We start from the raw sequence: 20,894 nt of genomic DNA on the forward strand, positions 1-20,894 counted from the left end.
TAAAGACCACAGTTCTTGAGTCGAAGGTTTAGAGCAGGCGGAACATGATTGTATTGTGTACCCCCAGAGGCTGCCTGGGCTCTGCCTCTTACGGGCCTGCCATGTGACTCCCCTGTACCCCAGTCTCCCCACAAAGGGACATGAAGTGGGTAGACCAGATGAACTTTCAAATCCTTCCAGCTTCAACAGCCTGTGGAACTCATAGCACTTGGGTTTCAGTTTCTTTATCTGTAGAAAGAGCCTACACAGCTACTTTTGAGTCTTCAAGCACTGACCACCTGGACGAGATTCTTAACCCCACATCCTAACTGGGGAGTTGGAGACACGGAAGATCTGGTAGAAGCCGGTTTTGTCCCTTTTCCTCCTGGTGACAGGCATCCTAACTCCTCCCCTACTTGGGACCACGGGGAAGATGGGACTGACCCTGAGAGAATGGGATTCAGAGACCAAACAGGAACCAGACAAAACAGGTTTTATCTGTTTATTTAAAAACAGAATATTATTTTATGTACAAATATGCACATATTTACACAAAATGTACAAACATGGACCCCAGGTCTTTGGGCCCCACACTCAGAGTCCTGTCTGGGCTGGCTGGGGAACAGAGGGACACTCTCCTTTGGTCTGGAAATCAGTGAATTTCAGGCCAAGCAGAATTTGGGCACAATATCTGGGAACACTGGCTGAGTGTGTTTGGGCAGACGTCCTTGAACCCTAGCCTCCAGCCCAGAGAACCTGCAAGAACAGCCCCAAATTAGCGAAATACTCTCACCTCCAGCACCTCGATCACCCCACCTGTACTTCCCCTTTTCTCCCTCCCCCTCATACTCACACCCTAACCAGGAGCGCTTGTTACCAAGTCCCAACAACCACCCTAAGGGAACACACACAATCGTGGATGCAGCCAACACCAGAGAGGAGGCCAGGGCAGGACAAGGTGGCCATGGCATGGGGTCAGGGGGCAGTGGTTCAGGCACAGCTGATTCCCCCTCCCTAGCTTCACAACCCCCACTCCAGACCCCAGCAGCTCCCAGCGTCCCTGCCAAGGTGCCGTTCTGATGAAGATTGTCCTAGAAGGAACAACATCCGAACCACAGGAATTAGCCTCCTAAGATGGGGCCCTGGTGAGGGCCACTCTGAATTCCTATGGAGGCTGGCCTCCCGCTAAGCAACCCCAAATATGAGAACATATCAAGCTTCTTCTTCCTAAAGTCGTTTCTCATATTAGGGAATGTGGAGCAGTGTTCTTGCCAGAAACTCCCCTGGGAAGATCTATTTACAGGAAATATGTTCGTGCAGCAGGCCCACAGGCCACCAGAGGGCAGAGGACTTCTTTTGGAACACTCCAGTCCTCTGGCAGTCCCCTGGGCGGCCACATCGTGCTTGCTCCAGGTCTCCCAGATAATAGGAACCCAGCTCCTGCACCCTGAGGGCCAGACTCCAGTTCCAGCCATGCCCGCACACCTGGATCTGGCCCCCCCTTCTTCACCTCTCACCTCCAACCTCTGCATCATTAATACTGCTCTGGGGTCTGAGGGAAACACCTGCATTCAGAGGCAGAGGCCACACACAGCCACACGCAGACAGCGCGCCCCAGGCAGCTTCCCAAAGCCCGTGGCCCAAACTGCAGCGCACCCAATGTACACCAGGAATACCAGTGGCTCTCCTTGCAGTCAGCGAATACACACACATACCACAAACACACACAGTGACCTGAACACACATGGTGGGAGGGACTCCCTGGGGAGACCCCCCCCCCCCGCCACACACACACACAGTGAACAGGACTGGAGGAACAGGTTGAGCAGTCGCTGGGACAGGGAGCATCTTCCTCAAGAAATGGGGACTTTTAAGGAGGTCCCCTCCAAGATGAACCACAATCCCCCATGTCAGCTGAAGGGTCTAGGGGAGGGACGGGGGGGGGGGGCCTGGGTCAGACCAGGTGTCCCCGCCCATTGATGTAGATGCCATTGCCCGTGGGCTTGGCTCGCAGGGTCCCATTCTCCTGAACAAAATGGTTCATGGCCTGTTTGATGCCTTCATCTCTGTCCTCCTCTTCCTCGGTCCGCCCAGAGCTGGGAGACAGCAGTTCTGTCTGCGTTTCGATCTCCCTCACCGTGGTCAGCGTGGAGTAACTGCGGCCCTCTGGCTCTTCACTCTGGCAGGCAAGGGCGGGCAGTGGGAAGCAACAGAGGAATCAGGAATGCAAGGCAGGGTGGCCAGGAGGTGCCATGGGGGTCATGGTAGGGTCAGAGGTCAGGCAAAGCAGGGGCTGTGATTTTCTCAGAGGCATGGGGGCCAGGCACAAGCGTCAGGCACAGGGAAGGTTAGGCATGAGAGTGCTGGGGCTTGGGGGACTCGGGAACTAGGGCTGAGGCAATGGGGAGAGATAAGGGGCCAGGAGAGGGGCCTGAGGAGAGTGGTGGGGACAGCGGTGGGGCCGGGGGCCTCACCATCACAGAGCAGCTACTGTTGTCCTTGAGACTATCAGGGTGACCCTCGGCTCTCAGCCCTACACTCTCCTCCGGCTGCAGGGCCCAGGACAGGGGGGAGGAGTTAGAACGGAGCTCCGCCTCCTCACCTCCACCTCTCCACCTGCCTCTTCCAGCAGCCTCCTCCCTGACCACGGGTCCCCCAACCACACAGGTCCATTCTGTCTTTGACATAAACATGCTCATTCCCCCACCACTCCCTGAACCCCGACCCCCCAGAATCCAGTGCAGCTTCGGCCAGGGTTGCCAGGGGGTCTTCCAGGGGAGCTCTAGCACCCTCCCATGTGCACTTGAGGCCAGCACCAGCTGTGAGTCAATGGCCAGAACTGGGGGAGGGCTCAGCTCCCAGGTCTGCAGAGGGCCCGGCACAGCACTGCCCAGTGTGGCCATGCCTGTTGCATGCACTCATTCTCAGCACATACCTGGCTCCTGGGGTCCGTGTGATGGGAATGCAGCCTCCGGATGGAGTTTTCCCGGGTCAAGGTCAGCTCCTCCTCACTAGGAAAAATACCTACTTGTCAGGGACCAGAAAGTCGTGGCTGCCTAAGGTAGGCCCAAACTGACCAGGGCTCTATGACATAGTGTGGGGGTGTGTGTGTGCTTGCTGACACCTGCGCTTATAGAATGGTCCTCACTCCAGCCATTCACCCCCCCACCACACTCTCCAGCTGTGGTGCAGGCCCCAAATGCCCTCTCTCCTGCCCCTGTTCACATTGCCCCCCAAGCTCCCCAGCTATCAGGCCACTCTGCATCCTTGCTCCTGTCTGTAGGGGCCTATCTCCTCCAACCCACCCAGGAGTGGCCAGTACTTACTATTTCTGGGTCATCTGCTGGGCCTTGCGCCGATGGTACCGAGACATGAGCACCACCACCAACACCAGCAGGCAGAGCAAGAGTGCCGCTATCACACCCACCACCACCACCGAGGCCGACACCAGGTCCACCTTCTGCCCCGGGGTCTCCTGAGCATCTACTGGAGAAAGGCCACCATTTCAACGCAGGGACACCCAGAACCCACAGTCCCCGGTCCCCACCCCCACAGTGCCCTTACAAAACACACCCACCCAGCTGGATTCTCTGCAAAACACACAATGCAGTCCCCTCCAAACGGCTCCCTTCCCAGGACCTTCTGTCCACCTTGCTTCCTGTCACCTCCCCCCCAGGCCCTCTGCCCAGCTGGCCTTGCTTCCAGCGCAGGACTTACCAAGAACATCCACAGTGACCTGGGACTCCCTGGAGGACAGCTCGTTGCTCACGTGGCAAACGTAGATGCCGCTGTGCTCGGCCGTCAGCGCAGGGAAGCCCAAGGTGTCCCCTTCCACTCGTACCCCGCTGGGCAGAGGCCCGTTCAGCCTGGAAGACAGGGAAGCTGAAGGGTGCCAGCTAAGGCGGGCTAAGGCTGCCACCACCCGACGTGCCCAGACAGCTCTCCCCCTCCATGACGTCACCCAAAGCCGCCGGCTGTTCCCACGGTGCCCCTCCCTCCCCAGGCAGGTCTAGGCACAGGCCCCTTCTCCCTGCCGCCCTGCTTGACCCGGGCACCCCCCACACACGCTCGGGGAAAAAGCACACGCGTGCCATCCCACGTGCTCCCACAGGCATCACGTCATCCAGCACTGGAGACCACAGCTGCGTGTTTATAAAGTCCACCCAACAGGACACTCCACTCCTAGCTGACTCAGAGAGATTGGGAAAAGTGCAGCTCATGCTCCAACACCCGTGGTATTGCATGGCAGAGCCCATGAACACAGCCCCAGGCACAAGGCCACATGCGTCGCTCACACGCTCACATGTGAGAACATGCCTGTCACAGCCTACAAGTGTGCCTGACCTCTCTCTGATTCTCTGGACATCTCAGGTCCTGGAAAAGAGCCAAGGAGTCCTGGAAGGAACCAGCAGAGGTGGAAGGGGGGCGGTGTTTCGGGGCTGTTGGCAACACTGTGATACTCCAAGGAGTGCTGGCTCACAGCAGCTACAGTCAGCTGTATCCTTTTTGTCTTTTGCACTCAGTGCCCTTGCATAGATAAAAGGTTCAAGTTTAAAACACTGTGTTTCATCTCACTATGTAAATGTTACGAATTTCTTTGTGAGTTCATTTCCCACCAGTGACCCACCACGCGTCCTAGGGACCCTGAGGCAAGCCCATAATATCTGGTGACCACGCACATTCTTGCATAAGTCCGAGGAGGTGTGTGACAATCCACCTGGCGTCCAGAATACATTGTCCCAGCTCAGAACGAGAACACCCTGGCTCTCAGAGAGAAGGACCTGCACTGCAGATTCAAAGTTTTGGCCCAAGGGAGGACCAGGCTCTTACCGCGTCCAGTTGTATGACGGAGGGGGTTGCCCTTCACTCAGGCACTTGAGCGAGGCTCCTTCTCGGCCAACGTGCCACAGCTTCTGGTCCTCCAGGCCCCTCACAGAGGCCTCAGCAAGGACTGGAACAAGAGACAGCAGAAAGAATGGGAAGGATGCCTGCACTTGTGCGGGTCCTCTCAGAGCCCCCGCCCCGCCTGGCACAGCCTCCGGCTGTCCTGTACCCTCCTACACATCTGCTTTCAAACCCAGCTCAGCCCCACCTCCGCACCATGTCAGGCCACACAGTTACCCTAGACCCAAGCTCAGAGTGACCCTGCTGGTTTCCTGTGCTGGGAGTCCATGATGTGTTAACACGTAACAGGGTGATTTCTTTTTTCTGCTTTTTCTGCACTGTCTGTGGTGCCTAGCATAGTGCTGCTCACAGAACAAGCATTTATTATTAAATGTCAGTTCCGGGCCAGCATAACGATCCCGCTGTTCCGTTCCTCTCTTTCACAAACACTGGCTGAGGAGCACCTTGTGCCGGGTGCTGGGTTCTGAGCTGACATTAGTCTCCCCAGAGGCCGGAAGTCTCATGCTGGGAAACCCGTATCTGTCATTTACCGAGCACACCCAGCACATGCCAAGCCTTGTGCAAGGAGCTTTGCATTCATGGTTTCTAATTCTCATCAAAACCCCATCAAGTTCGTATAATTAGGCTCATTCTGCTGATGAAGCCTAACCAGATTAAATACCAGCTGGCAAATGGTAGAACTAGGGCTTGGCCCGACTCTCTCCCATGTCTAAACTGTGTATTTTCCAGAGTGCTTCCAATTGCATGTTCAGAGTTGAACCTCCCAACAGCTCCGCAAAGCAGGGGCAAGGTCCTGGGGTAGGGGTAGGGAGAGGGGCAGGAGATAAGGCCCCTGGTTCAGACAGGCTGAGGTCACCCCGGGCCAGGCTCCAGGTCTTCTGCCTATGGACAAATGCTCTCAGGCACAGCATGATCCGCAGCACCCCAGCCGGCCAGCCTGGGTGTGGCTCAGGGCCTCCTGGTGTGTCCTCAGTTCTCTCCAACCCCCTCCCCCGCCCCTTCTTGCCCAAGTGTCCAAGTACTCACAGGCCACTTGGAGGGTGTGAGTGATTCTCTGGTCCTGGAGCAGGCCGGGATGGGACACCACACAGGTCAGCGGCTGCCCATTCATGCTGCGACTGGGCACCAGGTGGAACTCGGAGGTGACGGCGGCAGAGCGCGAGTGTGCAAAGGAGCGGCTAGACGCTGTGCCTTTGACCTCAGTGTCCCAGGTCACGCTGGGGGCCGGGCTGCCCTCAGCCGTGCAGGAGGCTGCCAGGGTCAGGCCCTGACCCTCTTCGAGTGGCGGGCCAGGGTTCAGGGAGGGAAGAGGAGGCACTGCAGGGAAGTGGGAAGCAGGAGTCACACTCCCCAGTCAGGAGGCCCGCCCCTCCCATCTCAGCACAAACTTCCCAGGCCTCCCTCTTCCATTCTTTTTTTTTTTTTTTTTAAGATTTATTTATTTTTTGTTACAAAGTCAGATATACAGAGAGGAGAGACAGAGAGGAAGATCTTCCGTCCGATGATTCACTCCTCAAGTAAGCCGCATCGGCTGGTGCTGTGCTGCACCGATCCGAAGTTGGGAACCTAGAACCTCTTCCAGATCTCCCACACGGGTGCAGGGTCCCAAAGCTTTGGGCTGTCCTCGACTGCTTTCCCAGGCCATAAGCAGGGAGCTGGATGGGAAGTGGAGCTGCTGGGATTAGAACCGGCGCGCATATGGGATCCTGGGGCGTTCAAGGCGAGGACTTTAGCCACTAGACCACGCTGCCGGGCCCTCCCTCTTCCATTCTTGTTTTCACCAGCAAAGGCCCCAGATGAGTGGCAGAATTTCAGATGACTCTGTGTGAATTTCTCCATTACTTGTTTTTTTGTTTGTTTTGTTTTGTTTTGGAAAGGCAAATTTACAGAGAGAAGGAAAGACAGAGAGGAAGATCTTCCATCCGCTGGTTTATTCCCCAAGTGGCCACAACGGCCATTGCTGAGCCAATCCTAAGCCAGGAGCTTCTTCCAGGTCTCCCATGCAGGTGCAGGGTCCCAAGGCTTTGGGCCATCCTCTACCACTTTCCCAAATCACAAGTAGGGAACCAGATGGGAAGAGGAGCAGCCAGGGCACAAGTCAGTACCCATATAAGGTTCCGGTGCTTGTAAGGTGAGGATTTAGCCACTGAGCCATTGTGCTGGGCCCTCATGGGTTATTTTTCAAATCAAAATAATGAAGCAATTAAAAAACTGAGCAGCTCTCATCCATAATAATGATGATGATAATAGCCACCGTTTAGTAAGCAGTTACTATGCGCCAACGGAATGCCAAACACTTGACAAAGGTTATTTCGGTTAAGTGTGTCAACAAACCCATGAGCTAGGTACCCTCATCCCTCCTTTTCAGGGGAGGAGACTAGAGCTCAGGGACATTAAACAGGCTGTTCCAGGTCACCAGCTATCAGTTGGCAAAGCCCTGTCTCACACTCCTGTTTTTCTATTCCAAGGCTGGAGCCAGAGACTTCCCATGTGGATGAAGGGAAACTGGAAAGGCCTTTATCTTGCAAAAAACAACAGCTCAAACCCAGAATGAGAGAGACTTAAGCTGACTGGTGGCCCAGGACTGACCACAAGTGCAAAGTGGTGGTTTTGAGGGCCTGTGATCCGACACTACAACCATTTATGGTGCCCCATATGGGCACCGCACTTGAAAACAGTGCAGCCCAGCGTGGTCAGGGAGCCTTTGGGACAGAGCCTGGGCAGTAGGCATCAGAAGCGGAAAGGGCAGATCTGGGAGGGGTCTGACAAGGGTTCTTAGCTCTGAGTAACGCGGACAGAGGGGGGGTGCACAGAGGAGAGGGCAAGTCCCCACCACATTGCTCCAGGGAGCAACCGGAACGAAGGACTGCCTAACATGCGAATTCTTCCTCAGCTTCTGGGGTTAATGGGAAAGAAGCGGGTCAGTGGGGACGCCTTCTTTCATTGCTGTTCTGCCACTACTGCATCCATCTCTGCTTCCATTGACACCTGCTTCTCCCCCTCCGCGACCCCAGGCGCCACGCACAAAACACAGCAGCCCCTGACCCCACTCACCTAGCACTCGGAGCCGCAGCCGCCCCTGGAAGCTGCCAGCGGGGAAGGTGCTGACCCGGCACTCGTATTCGCCCTCGTCGGCTTGCACAGCGTTGCGCAACAGCACGGAGCCATCGAGGGGGTCCCGCGGGGGCGGCGGCTGCTCCACGCGACCCTCGTAAGCCGGGCTGACGTGAAGCCCGTATGTGGCGTGCAGGAGCGCCAGCTCCTGGGGACCCTCGTTTGCGTCCACCCGAGCCCATGCAACCTGCCCCACCTGCTCGCCAGGATCCCCTCGGTAGAAGCAGGGCAGCTTTGCGTCCTGGCCCAGCACCACCGTCACCAAGTCCGAGGTTTCCAGTTCGCTGGCGGGGCATCGGCCTGCAGGGGGCAGATAAGAGCAGCCGGGGTTAGCACTGCTGCCGGAACAGGGGCGAACTCGCCTAAGCATCACCACAGCTGCAAAGGCCACCGGAACTCATGGAGGTTTTATGCTTGCGAAGCGCGTTCAGTTCATTACCTCATTAGATCCACAAAACATTCCCAAGAGGTAGGCGTTATTATCGCCATTTAACAGATGAGGAAACTGAGACCCAGGGAGAGGAAGTGGCTTGCCTAAGGCCACACAGATGATTTATGGAAGACCCACACCCTCCTGCACCTAGGATAGTATCCTGAACAACTGCAACGTGGAAGGTTGTAACAGGCCCAAAGTCCCGGCCTCAGCTTTCAGGGAGCTCATGGGAAGAAATAAAACTGATGCACATGGAAGTGGGGAAAAGCCTCTACAAAATTTCACAGGAGGCTCAGATTACCAAAGGGGTAAGAGAAACTGCTTTCAGGAGGTGGGGTCTGGAGCCCCAACAAGCATGCAGGACTCCCCACCCCGGTGGTCTGGGATGGGGCACAGCTGGTGGGAGCAGCCATCCCAAGGAGGCTCTTCAGAACATTCTTTTCATGGCTACAGGGTGAGAGGCCTGAATTCCCAGAGAGAGAGAGGCATTCCACGTGGGAGGAATGGCATGAACAGGGATGGCATGGTCAGGGACAGGAATGAGCAAGTCATCAAGCAGAAAGGGCGCAGGTCGGAGGCCACAAGAGACAAGGTTAGGGCAGGCACACCGTGACCAGGTCAGCGCGTGAGCTGCAAGCAGAGGACGGGGGTAAAGACAGGCCCGTGTTTGGGTGCCTTGACCAGGAGCGTATAGAGAAGTTGGGTAGGCAGAGGTCAGGCTCTGCATGGTAGAAGCCTGCCTGCAAACAGGTGACACCTGACATCAACTCAGGAGGAAGTGCCCTCTCCCCTCCCCCCCCCCCACGGAGACACAAGCCTATTGGTCCATGCTCAGCAGTGCTGGGAGGAGGCAGTCCGAGGTGACTCAGGCACGAGCTGGGCAGGATTAGCAAGGGGAGAGCACTGAAAAGGGATCAAGATGAGCCACCACAAAGGAGGCCGGCTGGTCAGGAGCTACCTGAGGCAGGCTGGGTGTGTTGGATGGGCCGGGATGGTGCCAAATCACCTAGACCCTTCCCTGCCAGGTAAATGAACTCAGAGTTGGTCAAGAGGAAGTGGGGAGTCTTTAAGGTTCCTCAGCTAGAGAGGGGCAGAGGCAAGGGGGCTTAGACAGAAGATAGAGAGCAAGCAGCCCTGGTGAGGCGGGTCCTGGCAGTAGGGGACAGAAGGGGCAGTGGAGAGATTTGTCAGGAATTGGGTTGAAGCAGAAAGAGAGATGAGGAAAAGACTTGGACATAAGGAGAGAAGTTCTGCATTTCTCCACTGAGTCACATACAGAGGGGGAGGCAAATTTCTGGAGAGAGATTTCTGGAGTTGTGACACTGAACATGAGACCTGGGACTGGGGGCTGGGAACCTCAGACCTGAAATGAGCATGCCAGCACTGCCGACCGTCTGCTGCCAGCATGGCACACGTCACATGCCCTGTTGCTCCTCACCTTTGCTCACACTGTACCCCCTTCCTGGAACACCCTCCTCCCTGTGTCTGGGAGCTCCTACTCATCACTGTCTGGATAACTCCTACTCATTCTGTAAGACTGCTTGACTTCAGCCCTCTCCCCACCCCCACCTCAGGCAGCCTTGGGCATCCTGCTCCATTATCCTCTCGTACCTCGCTGTGACTCTAATCACAGTGCTTTATCCCACAGGTGGCCTTTGCTATTTTGGGGTCTACTTCCAACCCCTACTACACTAAGTGCTGTAAGAACAGAAAATAGGAACTGGGTCTCCCAGCCCACACGGAAACATTGTTAATAATTTCATGTTCTGTGGTGTGCAGTCTCCATTCTTGGTGCATAATAGTGCTTAGTTAATGTTTGTTGACTGACTGACTGAATGAATGAATGAGAAAGACAAGCAGCAGAAGGAAAAGGTAGAAGGAAGAAGAACGAATAATCCTTGCTTAGGCTGGCAGGAAGGGCGCTGACATGGCAACCGTGGGGTGGAGGATGGATAGGCAGGTTGCTTCACCAAGTTCACTGCCAAAGCAAGCACCTCCAGGTTGGACAGAGGGAGAAAGAAGGAATGGAGGGAAGCGGGCATGGAGGAAGGAAGTGAAGCCCCATGGGAACATACAGAGGGTTCCTGTGAGGCAAAGGAAAGGGTCTCGTGGCACTGTTGGCAGGAATAGAGGGAGGATGCTGCTGGAAGCTGGGAGGGCCTGAACCTGACGGGACAGACCTGCAGGGCCAGATACCAGGGCCCTGACCTGCCTAAGCTAAAGTTGGTCCCACCCAGCCCAAGCCTGGGAGTCCAGCTAACCACCTTACCCCTCCCAGGCACTTCCTCCCAGCACAGCAGGGAGAAGCACTGCAGACAAGGCTCAGATGCGCTCAGGATAGTCCTCAAATCCCAGTGTAACCGTTGCCTCAAACACCCGGTGTCTATGCAGGTGATAGGGACCCCAAGTCCTGCTCCAATGACACTCAAGTCCTTCTAAATACATGTCTCCAGGCCATGCGTGGTGGCCTAATAGCCAAAGTCCTCACCTTGCACGTGCCGGGATCCCATATCGGCACCAGTTCTAATCCCAGCAACTTCCCATCCAGCTCCATGCTTGTGGCCTGGGAAAGCAGTCAAGGATGGCCCAATGCCTTGGGGCCTTGCACCCACATGGGGGACCTGGAAGAAGTTCCTGGCTCCTGGCTTCAGATCAGCTCAGCTCCAGCCATTGCGGCCACATGGGCAGTGAATCAATGGACAGAAGATCTTCACCTCCATCTCTTCTCCCTCTGTATATCTGACTTTCCAATACAAATAAAATAAATCTTAAAACAAAAAGACATGTCTCCTATCCCCATCCCTATACTTGTCAATCACCTGCTTCTCCATCACCGAAGCTATCCACATGTGCATGCATGCATACACACACACACACACACATACACGCACACACTCCTGTGGCAGGTTCTGTGGTGCAGCACATTAAACTTCCACTTGGGACATCTACGTCAGAGCACCTGAGATTGAGTCTCAGCTCCTCTGCTTCCAGTCTAGCTTCCTGTTAATATGCCTGGGAGGCAGCATGTGGTGGATTGAATGCTTGGATTCCTGTTATCCAAATGGGAATTCCTAGTTCCTGGCTTCTGCCTGTTCTCATCACTGGCTATTGCAGACATTTCAGCAACAAACCAGTGAATGGAAGATTTCTCTCACTCTGCCTTTCAAATAAATAAATCTTTCATCATCATCATCATCATCATCAACCATCTTCTTAGGATGCAGTAGGAATCAGCTACCCAGCTCAGACCTGAATCCCTGTCTGGGAGTCTAAGAACGCCCCCCCTCAAGGTTAATGCCAAACTTTGCAGAACAAGGAACCCAGTAAAGCAGGGTCTTTGCCGGAGCCCACCCCACTGCCCCAGATCCACTGTGTAATAGGAGCATCTCAGCCTTAGCAACACCTTTCCTCCTGTCTTATACACACACACACAGTCCCCCAAGCTGCCAGAGAAGAGAAAGGAGAGCTTGGGCCTAGAACTCCTGCCCTGGGCTGGATAAACCCAGCAGCCCAGGCTTCCAAGCCAGGACAGGCCAGGACTGCCTCCTCCTTCTCTCCCCCACCCAGTGCCTGCCTGGCGTCAGCATGATGATGTCACCAGACTGAAGGAGACACACCATCTGGCTGGTGAGGTCACCCTACGGGCATGTGGTAGCCAAGATAGGCCAAGCCCACAGACCCTTGTGCTGCAAACTGTTTGCTGAGGCTGCTGGTCTCTGGCTACTTGGGCACTCCTCCCTCTGACCCACCTACCCTTCCTCCTCCCAGGAGCACCAGGACGCTGGTCAGGAGCCTTGGTGACTCAGAAGCTGCCACACAGCAGCAGGCCTAGCCACAGCCACCACCACCTTGCGCAAGGAAAAGAACAGGCCCAACTGGCCAGACGGGATCCCTGGCTTTGGCCTCCCCCACCCCTGGCCAGGCCCCCACGGGCCTCTTTGGGGCCCTGCCCTTTGTGTACCCCGCCCGATCCCAGACAGGCCCTCCATTCCTGGCTTGGGCTGGTTGGCTACTCCCCACCCTGTTCCTGGGTCGCTGCTTCCCTGTCTGCATAGGGCCTGGCCTCTAATCTCAGAAGCCGACACTGAGGCTGACACTGCAGAGATACCCAGCCACGTCTATGGGGAAGCCATCTCTCCTTTATGAGAGGGGTCTTTCTGTAGCAGCATCACCCACTGGCACATATAAGGAAGGGTATGCACCAGAGTCCAAGAAGCGGAACAGGAGATGAGGCTGCCAGGATGGCATGCACACTGGGTACCTTTGGGTGAGGGCGTGGCCGGACTTTCTAGTTCCCATGCATGTGAGGTTTATTTCTCACAAATATGTGTTTGTGTCTTACACTCAGGGAAGTATGTGCACTTGCCTATGCCCAAAGGGAAGGGCTGTGTTAGGGCACACACACACGCATATGTGTGTTTTGTGTGTGTGTGTGGTCACTCTTGCACGCATCATTACCTGGGCGTCTCACACTCCCGGTAAGTGCAGTGGGCATTCCCGGGTTGCGGAACTCTGCACACAGGGTAAATATTTTGAAGTCAGTTTATCTTGGCTTCCACGTGTCTGCCAGTCGCAGCAGCCCTTGGCCAGTGGTATGTGGCTGGGTCCTTGCCCTTGCACCCTGTCTGGAGAGTGGCCCCGGCATCCCTCTGAGTTCACCCCAAGACTTGAGGGCAGATTCATCCCAGGCGCAAGGTGGAGGTACCCAGCGATGAGGTCACTGTACCTCCAGGTGATGGGAAATTACCTTCCAGCCTCCTCAGCGAAGCTCCCACTGCCCTGGCTTCTCAGGTTCCTATGAAAGAGGCTTCCCCCTGCTCAGCCCCTCCCCTTAAATCCCCCCAGCACCTGTCCCCCCCTCCCTCAAGGAGGCCTCTCTCTCCCTGGGAATCGACAGGGCTCTGTTGCTGCCACCACCTGAAAAACCAGCTCTAGCTTCAGGCCTGGGGTAAAGGTTGTCTGGTGTGGGTTTGGTGGGAAAGTATGGAGGGGGGAGACCCTGCCTGGGGCCAGGGAGAGGGGTCCAGGATGTCAGGGTCTCATTCTTTGTTAACTCTTGCCTTCCCTTACCCCACGCAAGCAGCCTCCACTAGAGAGAGCTGGAGTACGTGGGTTAGTCTGGGGATAAGAAAGGTGCTTGGAGGGTAGCCGCAAGCCTCCTGGCCAGGACAAGTAACAGACAACTCAGAAAGCCCTCTTTGTCTGCCCGTCCCTACAACCCCACATGGTCACCTTGGCCTTGGAGTGCTAAGGGACTTTGAAAACCAGCAGATTGGCCCTCGTCCTTCATCTGCCTTCCTCCCTCATCCCCTACTGTCCTAAGCCCCCCAGATTAGCAAGAGCTTCCCAACCCGGGCAAAGCGCCCACCTGCAGATTAGCGTCTGGGGAGGGGGGCCACGCCAGTCACAAAGGGAGCTGAGAACAATGAGGGAGGCCGGGCCTCGAGTCAGCCCCAGCTCTGGCCCAGACACAACTCCCAGCACAGATAAGTCCCCTAAACCCCCCCGGAGCCAGAGTCTGAGCCTGGCTGAGTCACCACAACAGCCACACTGTGGGTGGGAGACCCAGAATTCAGCTTCTCTCAAACTCGTGTCCTGATGCTCTCTCTCCCCAGTCCCCTCCAGCCAAGGCCTCCTCCCTCACTGCAGCCAGCTCTGCTCCACCCCAAGTCACAGCTTCAACCCCAATGCCCAGGACCCAGCAGCCTGGGGGAGTGGGGAAGACAGGCTGAGAGCTGTGGGAAAGCCTCCGGTTACAGAGAAAGCACCATCCCACAGCCTGCTCCACAGCCTTCCTCCAGGAGACACAGGGCACAAGTTCCTGCTTCGGATTGTCACCTCCATGTTCAAGTCTGTCCCCAGCTCCACCTCTCTGTATTCCTTCCCTCCTGACTCAGTTGTCCCGTATCAGCGCCATTTCTTTTTCCACATTGACTTTGGTCCATGCAAGGCCAAAAAGCATTGGTCTTCTTCCCCTCTGGACCTGCTCCTGATGGTGGCAGACACCCACCCTTGCAAGTCCCCAAGAGTGGATCCTGCACTGTGGACTCCTCCCCAGTCTCTCTGCGATTCGGGTGCTGGGACTGAGGTCATGGAGCTGGTGCTGGCAGGCTGGGGGAGGGGGCTGGAAGTGGGGGCTGGGGGCAGAACAGGGCTTCCCTAGGAATCTCTGCTCACTGGTGGTTTTTTTTGTTGTTATTTTTGTTTGTTTGGTTTTTGGTTTTTGCCTGGATTTGGCCAGCTTCTGCAAGGAAGGGCTTGCCTCTCTCTGTCAATAGGAGTAGAAAAGCCGGGTTGGAACCCCTCCCTTTCTAGGAAAGCTGCCCCAAACAGGAAGACAGACTCCAGGCTCCAGAGCTGCACTCACTGATCCTGCAGGGTCCTCTGTGCCCAGAATTCTACTGGGGAGTTGGGGGTGGGGTGGTCATCTCCCAGATTTGGGTCTCGAGAGCCCCAGGGCAGCAGGTGGGGGAGGGAGGAGGGTGACGACCTCACCCGGAAACTCATCCCATTAAGGAGAGACAAAGAGCCGTGGTGTCGCAGGCACCTCCCCAGCTGGGCTCCTCTCCCTGTCAGGGGTGGGGCCCGGCCCTGGGGCTCCAGCCCTAATTGAGGTGGGGGCAGCACAGATCCACCAAAGGACCAGGAAGGCAGGATCCTAGAAGAAGATCCTGGGGTCCCCACTGAGAGAGGAGCTAGAATGTAACTCTCCTCTCCCCCACTGCAGCTGGGCTGAGACTGACCTGCCCTTTCTGCACCCCAACATCCCACTTCTGCCAGGGCCTGCACAATCTCACAGTTGGCATCTCAGAGAAGGCTCGTAGGGATCCTCCCATTCTAGCCCTTGGACTACTGGAGTTGAGTTTCTTAGTCACTTTTAGCCCCTGAAGAGTAGACATGAGATCAGAGCTCAAGACTCCTGACTTCCAGGTGTGAATATTTTTCCAAACATGGAACACACTAGCTTCCTGGGCAGTTGGAGGCATCCTGAAGCAGATGCCCTACACGGAATAGGGGGATGGGGCAGTAGAATTGCCCCTGCCCATCTGACCCTCAGGCTAGGTCCCGGATCTGAATCCACAGCCCTCAGAACACCCTGCAGCTTATTGCAGCAGCAGAATACAGCAAGGGCAGGCCGAGTGGGCCCCCAGCTTCCTAGGGAAATCCTGGTTCCAGCCCTCCATCGCCATCCAGCCGGCAGCACCTCACAGTCCCTGAGCAAGCTGAGCGATCACTTCTTCACCAAGCGGGGTCTTCTTTTCCCTTCGCTGGGCTTTTTTGGCAGTAGTTTTGTGGCACAAACCCTGCCGCATCTCTTGAAGCTGGCAGCCTGACTCTACCCAGTCCGCACTCAACTTCCCCATTCTTCCATGAAGTAGGATCTCAGAGTAGGAGCTGAGAGGCCAAGACACCAAGCCTGATCAGGCTTCCAACGCTGGGTTATCTCACAGCTGTCACTCATCTATCTATTTCTCTCTGCGATGCCGTCTGTAAAATAAGGTAGACACGGCAGTGTCTCTTTGATCCCTTCCAACTCAAGAGGGCACAACTCCATGCCCTAGGTGTAGGCAGATCCTACAGCAAAGGTCCTGATGGGGGTCCCTGGCCTCAGCCTCCAGGCCTCATCCTCTTGATCTAAACAAGTTAAATGGGACTGAAGACATGAGAAATAGGCAAGGAAGGGGTTGGAGCTCAAAATCCTGTGATTGGAAACTGGGCCAATGACGCTTCCATGACCAGATCAGAATGGGGGCAGCCCTGACCCCCACCAGAACATGCATCTGAGCCTTGCTCCGCTCCTGTGACCTTCAGTTGGGGTGGGGGTGGAGGGGGCCATATCTGGGGCCTGCTCTGCCACTGAGCCTCTCTTGGTGCTGTCTGGTGTGAGAATCAAACTGTCCCATCCACTTCAGGCATCATTCCCAGGAGAAAGCTCTCTCAGTTACTCCACACCGTGATAACAGCCTATATGCATCCCACTGTGTGTGTGGGGGATCACCGTACATGTGCATGCACGCTCGTGTGTGCACACACACACACACATCTCCCTTCACTCTGAAGACTATAAATCTCTACAATTTATTTCTGCTGTATGTGCAGTAGACAGGGAGGTGAGGAGTAACACAAGGCATCTAGTTGAGAAAATGAGGGACAGCGGTTGAACAAAAGAGGACCACACCCTATCCTGAAGGTTCCCAACCTTAAACCCCACTATCCAAGTTACCCCCTGTGACCACCCCACATGTAATAGGGTACCCAGGGAATGAGAGGGTCAGAGTAAGAGGAAAACCAGCTTCCCTACAGCCCCCAAACAGGTGCCTGCAGCCCAGTACAGCATGAAAAGAAGAAAAGGGGAGATAAATACCCCAGCCACTCCCTGCACACCAGGCTTCCTGCAACCCAGTGACTGATGAGCCCAGCTCAGCCCTGAGTCAGCCCCAGGTCCACACAGCAGTCCTGGAGCCCAGGGTAGGGGCAAGGCCAAGGAGCCTTCTGGAAATCCTGGACTGAGCAGGGTCCTCAGTTGCCCCACCTCCCTGCCCACCTGCACTGGGTCACCTTTCCAACAGAGATAGCCTGGGCCCAGGCAAGCCAGGCTTTGACAGAGGGAGTTGTCCACTGCCTGTCAGAGTGACCTGGCTTGGGGGCAAAGAGGGGGTATGAAGGGGAAGGGCCACACTGGCTTTGTAGAGTGCAGAGCCGGTAGCTGCTGGCGCGAAGAGAAGGAATAGTTTCTCTGTCCAGAGAATAAAAAGAGATAATGCTTGCGTGTGTGTGTGTGTGTGTGTGTGTGTGTGTGTGTGTGCGTGTCCAGGCCAGGTTAGGCTCAGAAGCAAGGGTCCTGATGACTCAGGCAAGTCCTACCTGGAAAGGATGCCAGGAGCAGCAGCAGCAGCCAGGCCTCAGGCCCCCACATCTCGGCTCCCAGGGCCAGGGGCAGCGGTTGAAAGGCAGACCTGTCCAGCGTTTCTGAAGTTCCACCGAGTTCTCCCTGGGAGCCGGCTCTAGAGCTGGATAAGGCACCGACCCAGAAGGCAGGAAGCTGTAGACAAGGCAGGAAGCCACAAAGCCACAGCCACACTTGCCTTTCCCACTCGGGTCTCCACTAGGGGACCCAGCTCTGTTCCACCCACCCAGCCACAGCTGCCCCCCAGAAAGGCCGTAACTGGGGAGCTCCGAGCTCCCCCAGAGCTGCTTCCCACGCCGTGGCCAACAACGACGGCAGAAACTTGGGAACCTGCTCAGCAGGTCAGAACAGGTGCGTCTCCGGGGGCTGGGCCTGGCACGGAGACTCAGCAGCCACCGCCCCCACGGCCTGGGCTGGCTAATGGGCGCCAGGGAGGGAGGAAAGGAGGAAAGAACCTGGAGGGGGGTGTGCGGTGGGATCCCATCTTTGGCTCCAGGCTTTACCTGTGGGTGCGTGGAGGGGGGCTCTGAAGGGAGTGGCAGGGGTGGGAAGGTTCAGGGGAGGCCTTGGGTATCTTAGAGAGGGAGGCGTTGGACCAGGCCAGGATGAACAGTGACAAGACAACCTTTGTGGGTTGAGGGGGACCTAAGCCTGCTGCCTCCTGGTGGTGGGGAGGGGGTGGGGTTTTGACAAATTCCCCAGTCTGCTGGAGGGGCTGAGTTTTGAGGCTCTGAAATCAAAGCCACCCATACACCTCAACCTTCAGATGAGAATCCAGTGCCTCAGAGAGTGGGTACACTTTGTTCAGACCCTACTGTCCGTGAAGCAGGGAGCTGATCAAAGAGCTTTCAGAAAGAGCTCAAATGGCCCCCCCACTTCCAGCCCCAGGCCTACATTAAGAGGAGTCAACTGACCAAAGGAAACGACCGCCACTCCATCCCTGGCACCTGCCGTAAGCCTTCTCCTCTTTTAAAGCCGACCTCAAATGCCACAGCGCCTACAAAGCCTTCCCAGCTCCTCCCCACCCCCCAAAATTAATCTTTCCCTCTTCTATTCTTCCTCGATCTTTGCTAGTCCCTTTATTATAGCATATGCACTCATAATTTGTGCATACCTTATCTCCTTAATTAAATTGTGAGCTTCAAGTCAAGAAACATTGGTTGAGGGCTGCCGTGTGCCAAGGATTCAGAAAATTTGTTCAACTGGGGGACAGGACATGATTCCTAGCTGTGCATCCTCTGAAAGTGGGTTTGTAATCGTGTCTCAGTCACACTTGTTAGTACAGTCCCTGGCACTCCACTGGGATGGAAGACATTTTTCATTAAAGTCGGCAGTGTCTGAACAAACGCGTGTCGGTAAGGAATAGGCGTTACAATAGGGTCAGTAAAACGGGTTGCAGCCTGTGCTTTAACACTGCCTCTGGACCACAGCCCCAGCACTGGCCGGAGATCCCAACTCCCTGCGGTGACCACAGCACTGATTGCTTTTCTGGGTGCCATATCCTGCTGGTCAGGGATAGCCCTCAGGACCAAGCAGAATGCCCAAACTCCTCAGTTTCTTTCCACCTCCTCCTCCTTCTCTTCCTTGGCAAACCCCTTCCCCTCTTCAGGACTCAAGTCCCCACCTGTGCCAGGGAAACAGCCCCACCCCGATGCTGCTTTGAGATCCGCTCTGGCCAGGGCGGGGTAGGGCCAGAGGAATGGGAGGGGGAGCATCCTGTGTTATAATTATAATTATCGCACCTTGGATCCTATCACCTGCTTTCAGAGGTGCTCCTTTCCTTCCCACGGACTTAGCCCTCCAGGCTCAGGAAACCACGGGAGAAACTGAGGCATGGGGGTGGGAAAGCAGTTCAGTCGGTCTCCTTGGGCCTTTCCATTCATAACACAGCCCTCCCAGCTAAGGGCCAGGGGAGCCCCTTGCTGCCTGCCCCCATGGTGGCTCCATGGAACCCCACACAGAGGCAGAAACAACCACTGGCAGTGTTGCAGCCTTGGCCATACCCATTCTCAAGTGCAGATTTGAGTCCTGAAATCACCAAAGGTGGCTCTGAAGTGGGGGGTCAAGGGAATCACGGGACCTGAGGGTCAGGTACCCCCCCATACCAAGTTGGCTCTCCCTCTGTGCCCTAACAAATGCCTACATCCAAGTCTTGCCTCCTCATTGGCTAAACCTTGTGTATCTAACAAGAGCCATGCTTTAGGGGAACAGACCATCATATATATGCTTTTTTTTTTTACCCATTTCTGGACCAAAGTCTGGAGAAGGCCCATTGTGTTCTGTGATTGGCCCTGGGGGGCGGGGGAACACATTGGTTTGGGGAAGGTATTCCAGACCCTGGCGTGCATCTTGAGTCTAGGTCTTCCTTTCATATCCAATGCCCATTCCCCAAATGCCTCACTACCTACCCTCCTCCCAGTTACATTCCAGGCTCTAGGATTAGGAACAACTCAAGCCACAGTGGGGTGGGTGGCCTCTTCAGTGTGTGTGTTTGAGCGGCGTCACTGGGCACATACCTGCTTGCAGGCTTTCATTCCACACTTGCTGAGTACCACCATTGTGCACTCCCTGGGTTTCTGTGTGTGCCCATGGGCTGCCTGTGTGCATAGCCGTGGATGCTCATCACCTGTAAGTGTCCAAGCATCCGCTTATAGCCATCTCTGTCCCTTTGACAGGCTGCACAGCTAAGCCAAACCGGTTGGAGTGGGTTGTGCTGAAATTTTTGTTTGTGTCAGTGGGACTTGAGGTGAGTCAGGGAGGGACGAAGATGGGTGGAGTGGTGTGGGGGAGAAGAAGAGTGAGAGTGAGGGTCAGGTTGAGGGAGTGGGGGAGGGGGCGAGGGAGGGGCGGGGGAGAGGGCGGGCTCAATAGGGAGGGCTGAGGGATGGGCTGTCAGGAAGACAGGTTAGGAGCAATAGATGAAGATCATTTGTCTGATTCCTGGGTCAGAAAAGAGCCAGGGGCTTGGGGGAAACCCTTGGGCCTGTGGGGAAGGAGAATGAACAACAGATCAAACTATGATCCACTTCTTGCAATTTTGTCTCCACGTGCTAACTTCCCTGCATTGGTTTCTGCAGTCTGTGTGATATATGGATATATGGTTAACGTGGCAGAAGATTATTCTTATGGGACTGGATCCAATCATCTAGGACTGATGTAACTGTGCTTCCAAGTCACTACTCCTGCTCCCCACCTATGGTGGGGTGGGGAGACCACCATCTGTGACAAGGCCTCCAGCAGCTTTCCTGAAGTGGCATCTCATTTGCCAGGAGATTCCATGTAAACATAGCCCTGTGCCCTGCCGCTCTTGTTGGCCTATCCTGCAGGCCCACTGATTCCCCAATATTCAGCCCTATCTTTTTAGGATACCTATTTTTCCTGGGTTGCCTAACAGCCCTAGGAGCTCGGAGGAAGAATCTGTTTGTTCCTCAGGGTCCCTAAAAAGAATGGATTGAGCCACCCAGGGAGGAGGTGGCTGCACCTGATACATTTGGGTCCTGCTTCTCAGTAGGCTGAGGCGTGAGCTCTCATGCCATGAAGGAGCTAGTGCTCCTC

The 20,894-nt window shown here is 55.6% G+C and overlaps 1 protein-coding gene across 3 annotated transcripts; it reads right to left on the reverse strand.

Annotated features, from left to right (window-relative positions):
- Positions 1-561: 561 nt before the first annotated feature.
- Positions 562-17,691, reverse strand: NECTIN4 (nectin cell adhesion molecule 4). Of its 3 annotated transcripts, none has more exons than XM_012928148.3 (9): positions 17,297-17,691; positions 7,939-8,298; positions 5,911-6,201; positions 4,810-4,930; positions 3,697-3,845; positions 3,306-3,462; positions 2,915-2,990; positions 2,454-2,528; positions 562-2,158 (listed from the first exon to the last, which is right to left on the reverse strand). In XM_012928148.3, exons 1-9 carry the CDS (start codon positions 17,346-17,348, stop codon positions 1,934-1,936), a joined length of 1,506 nt encoding a protein of 501 aa, XP_012783602.3. In that variant the 5' UTR covers positions 17,349-17,691; the 3' UTR covers positions 562-1,933. The 3 variants fall into 3 exon arrangements, with proteins under 3 accessions (XP_012783602.3, XP_058516930.1, XP_058516931.1); XM_058660947.1 differs by having other exon boundaries at positions 3,306-3,465; XM_058660948.1 differs by lacking the exon at positions 2,454-2,528 and having other exon boundaries at positions 3,306-3,465.
- Positions 17,692-20,894: the final 3,203 nt, after the last annotated feature.

The sequence above is a fragment of the Ochotona princeps genome, chromosome 2 (genome assembly GCF_030435755.1).
Source record: "Ochotona princeps isolate mOchPri1 chromosome 2, mOchPri1.hap1, whole genome shotgun sequence".
Lineage (NCBI taxonomy): Eukaryota > Metazoa > Chordata > Mammalia > Lagomorpha > Ochotonidae > Ochotona > Ochotona princeps.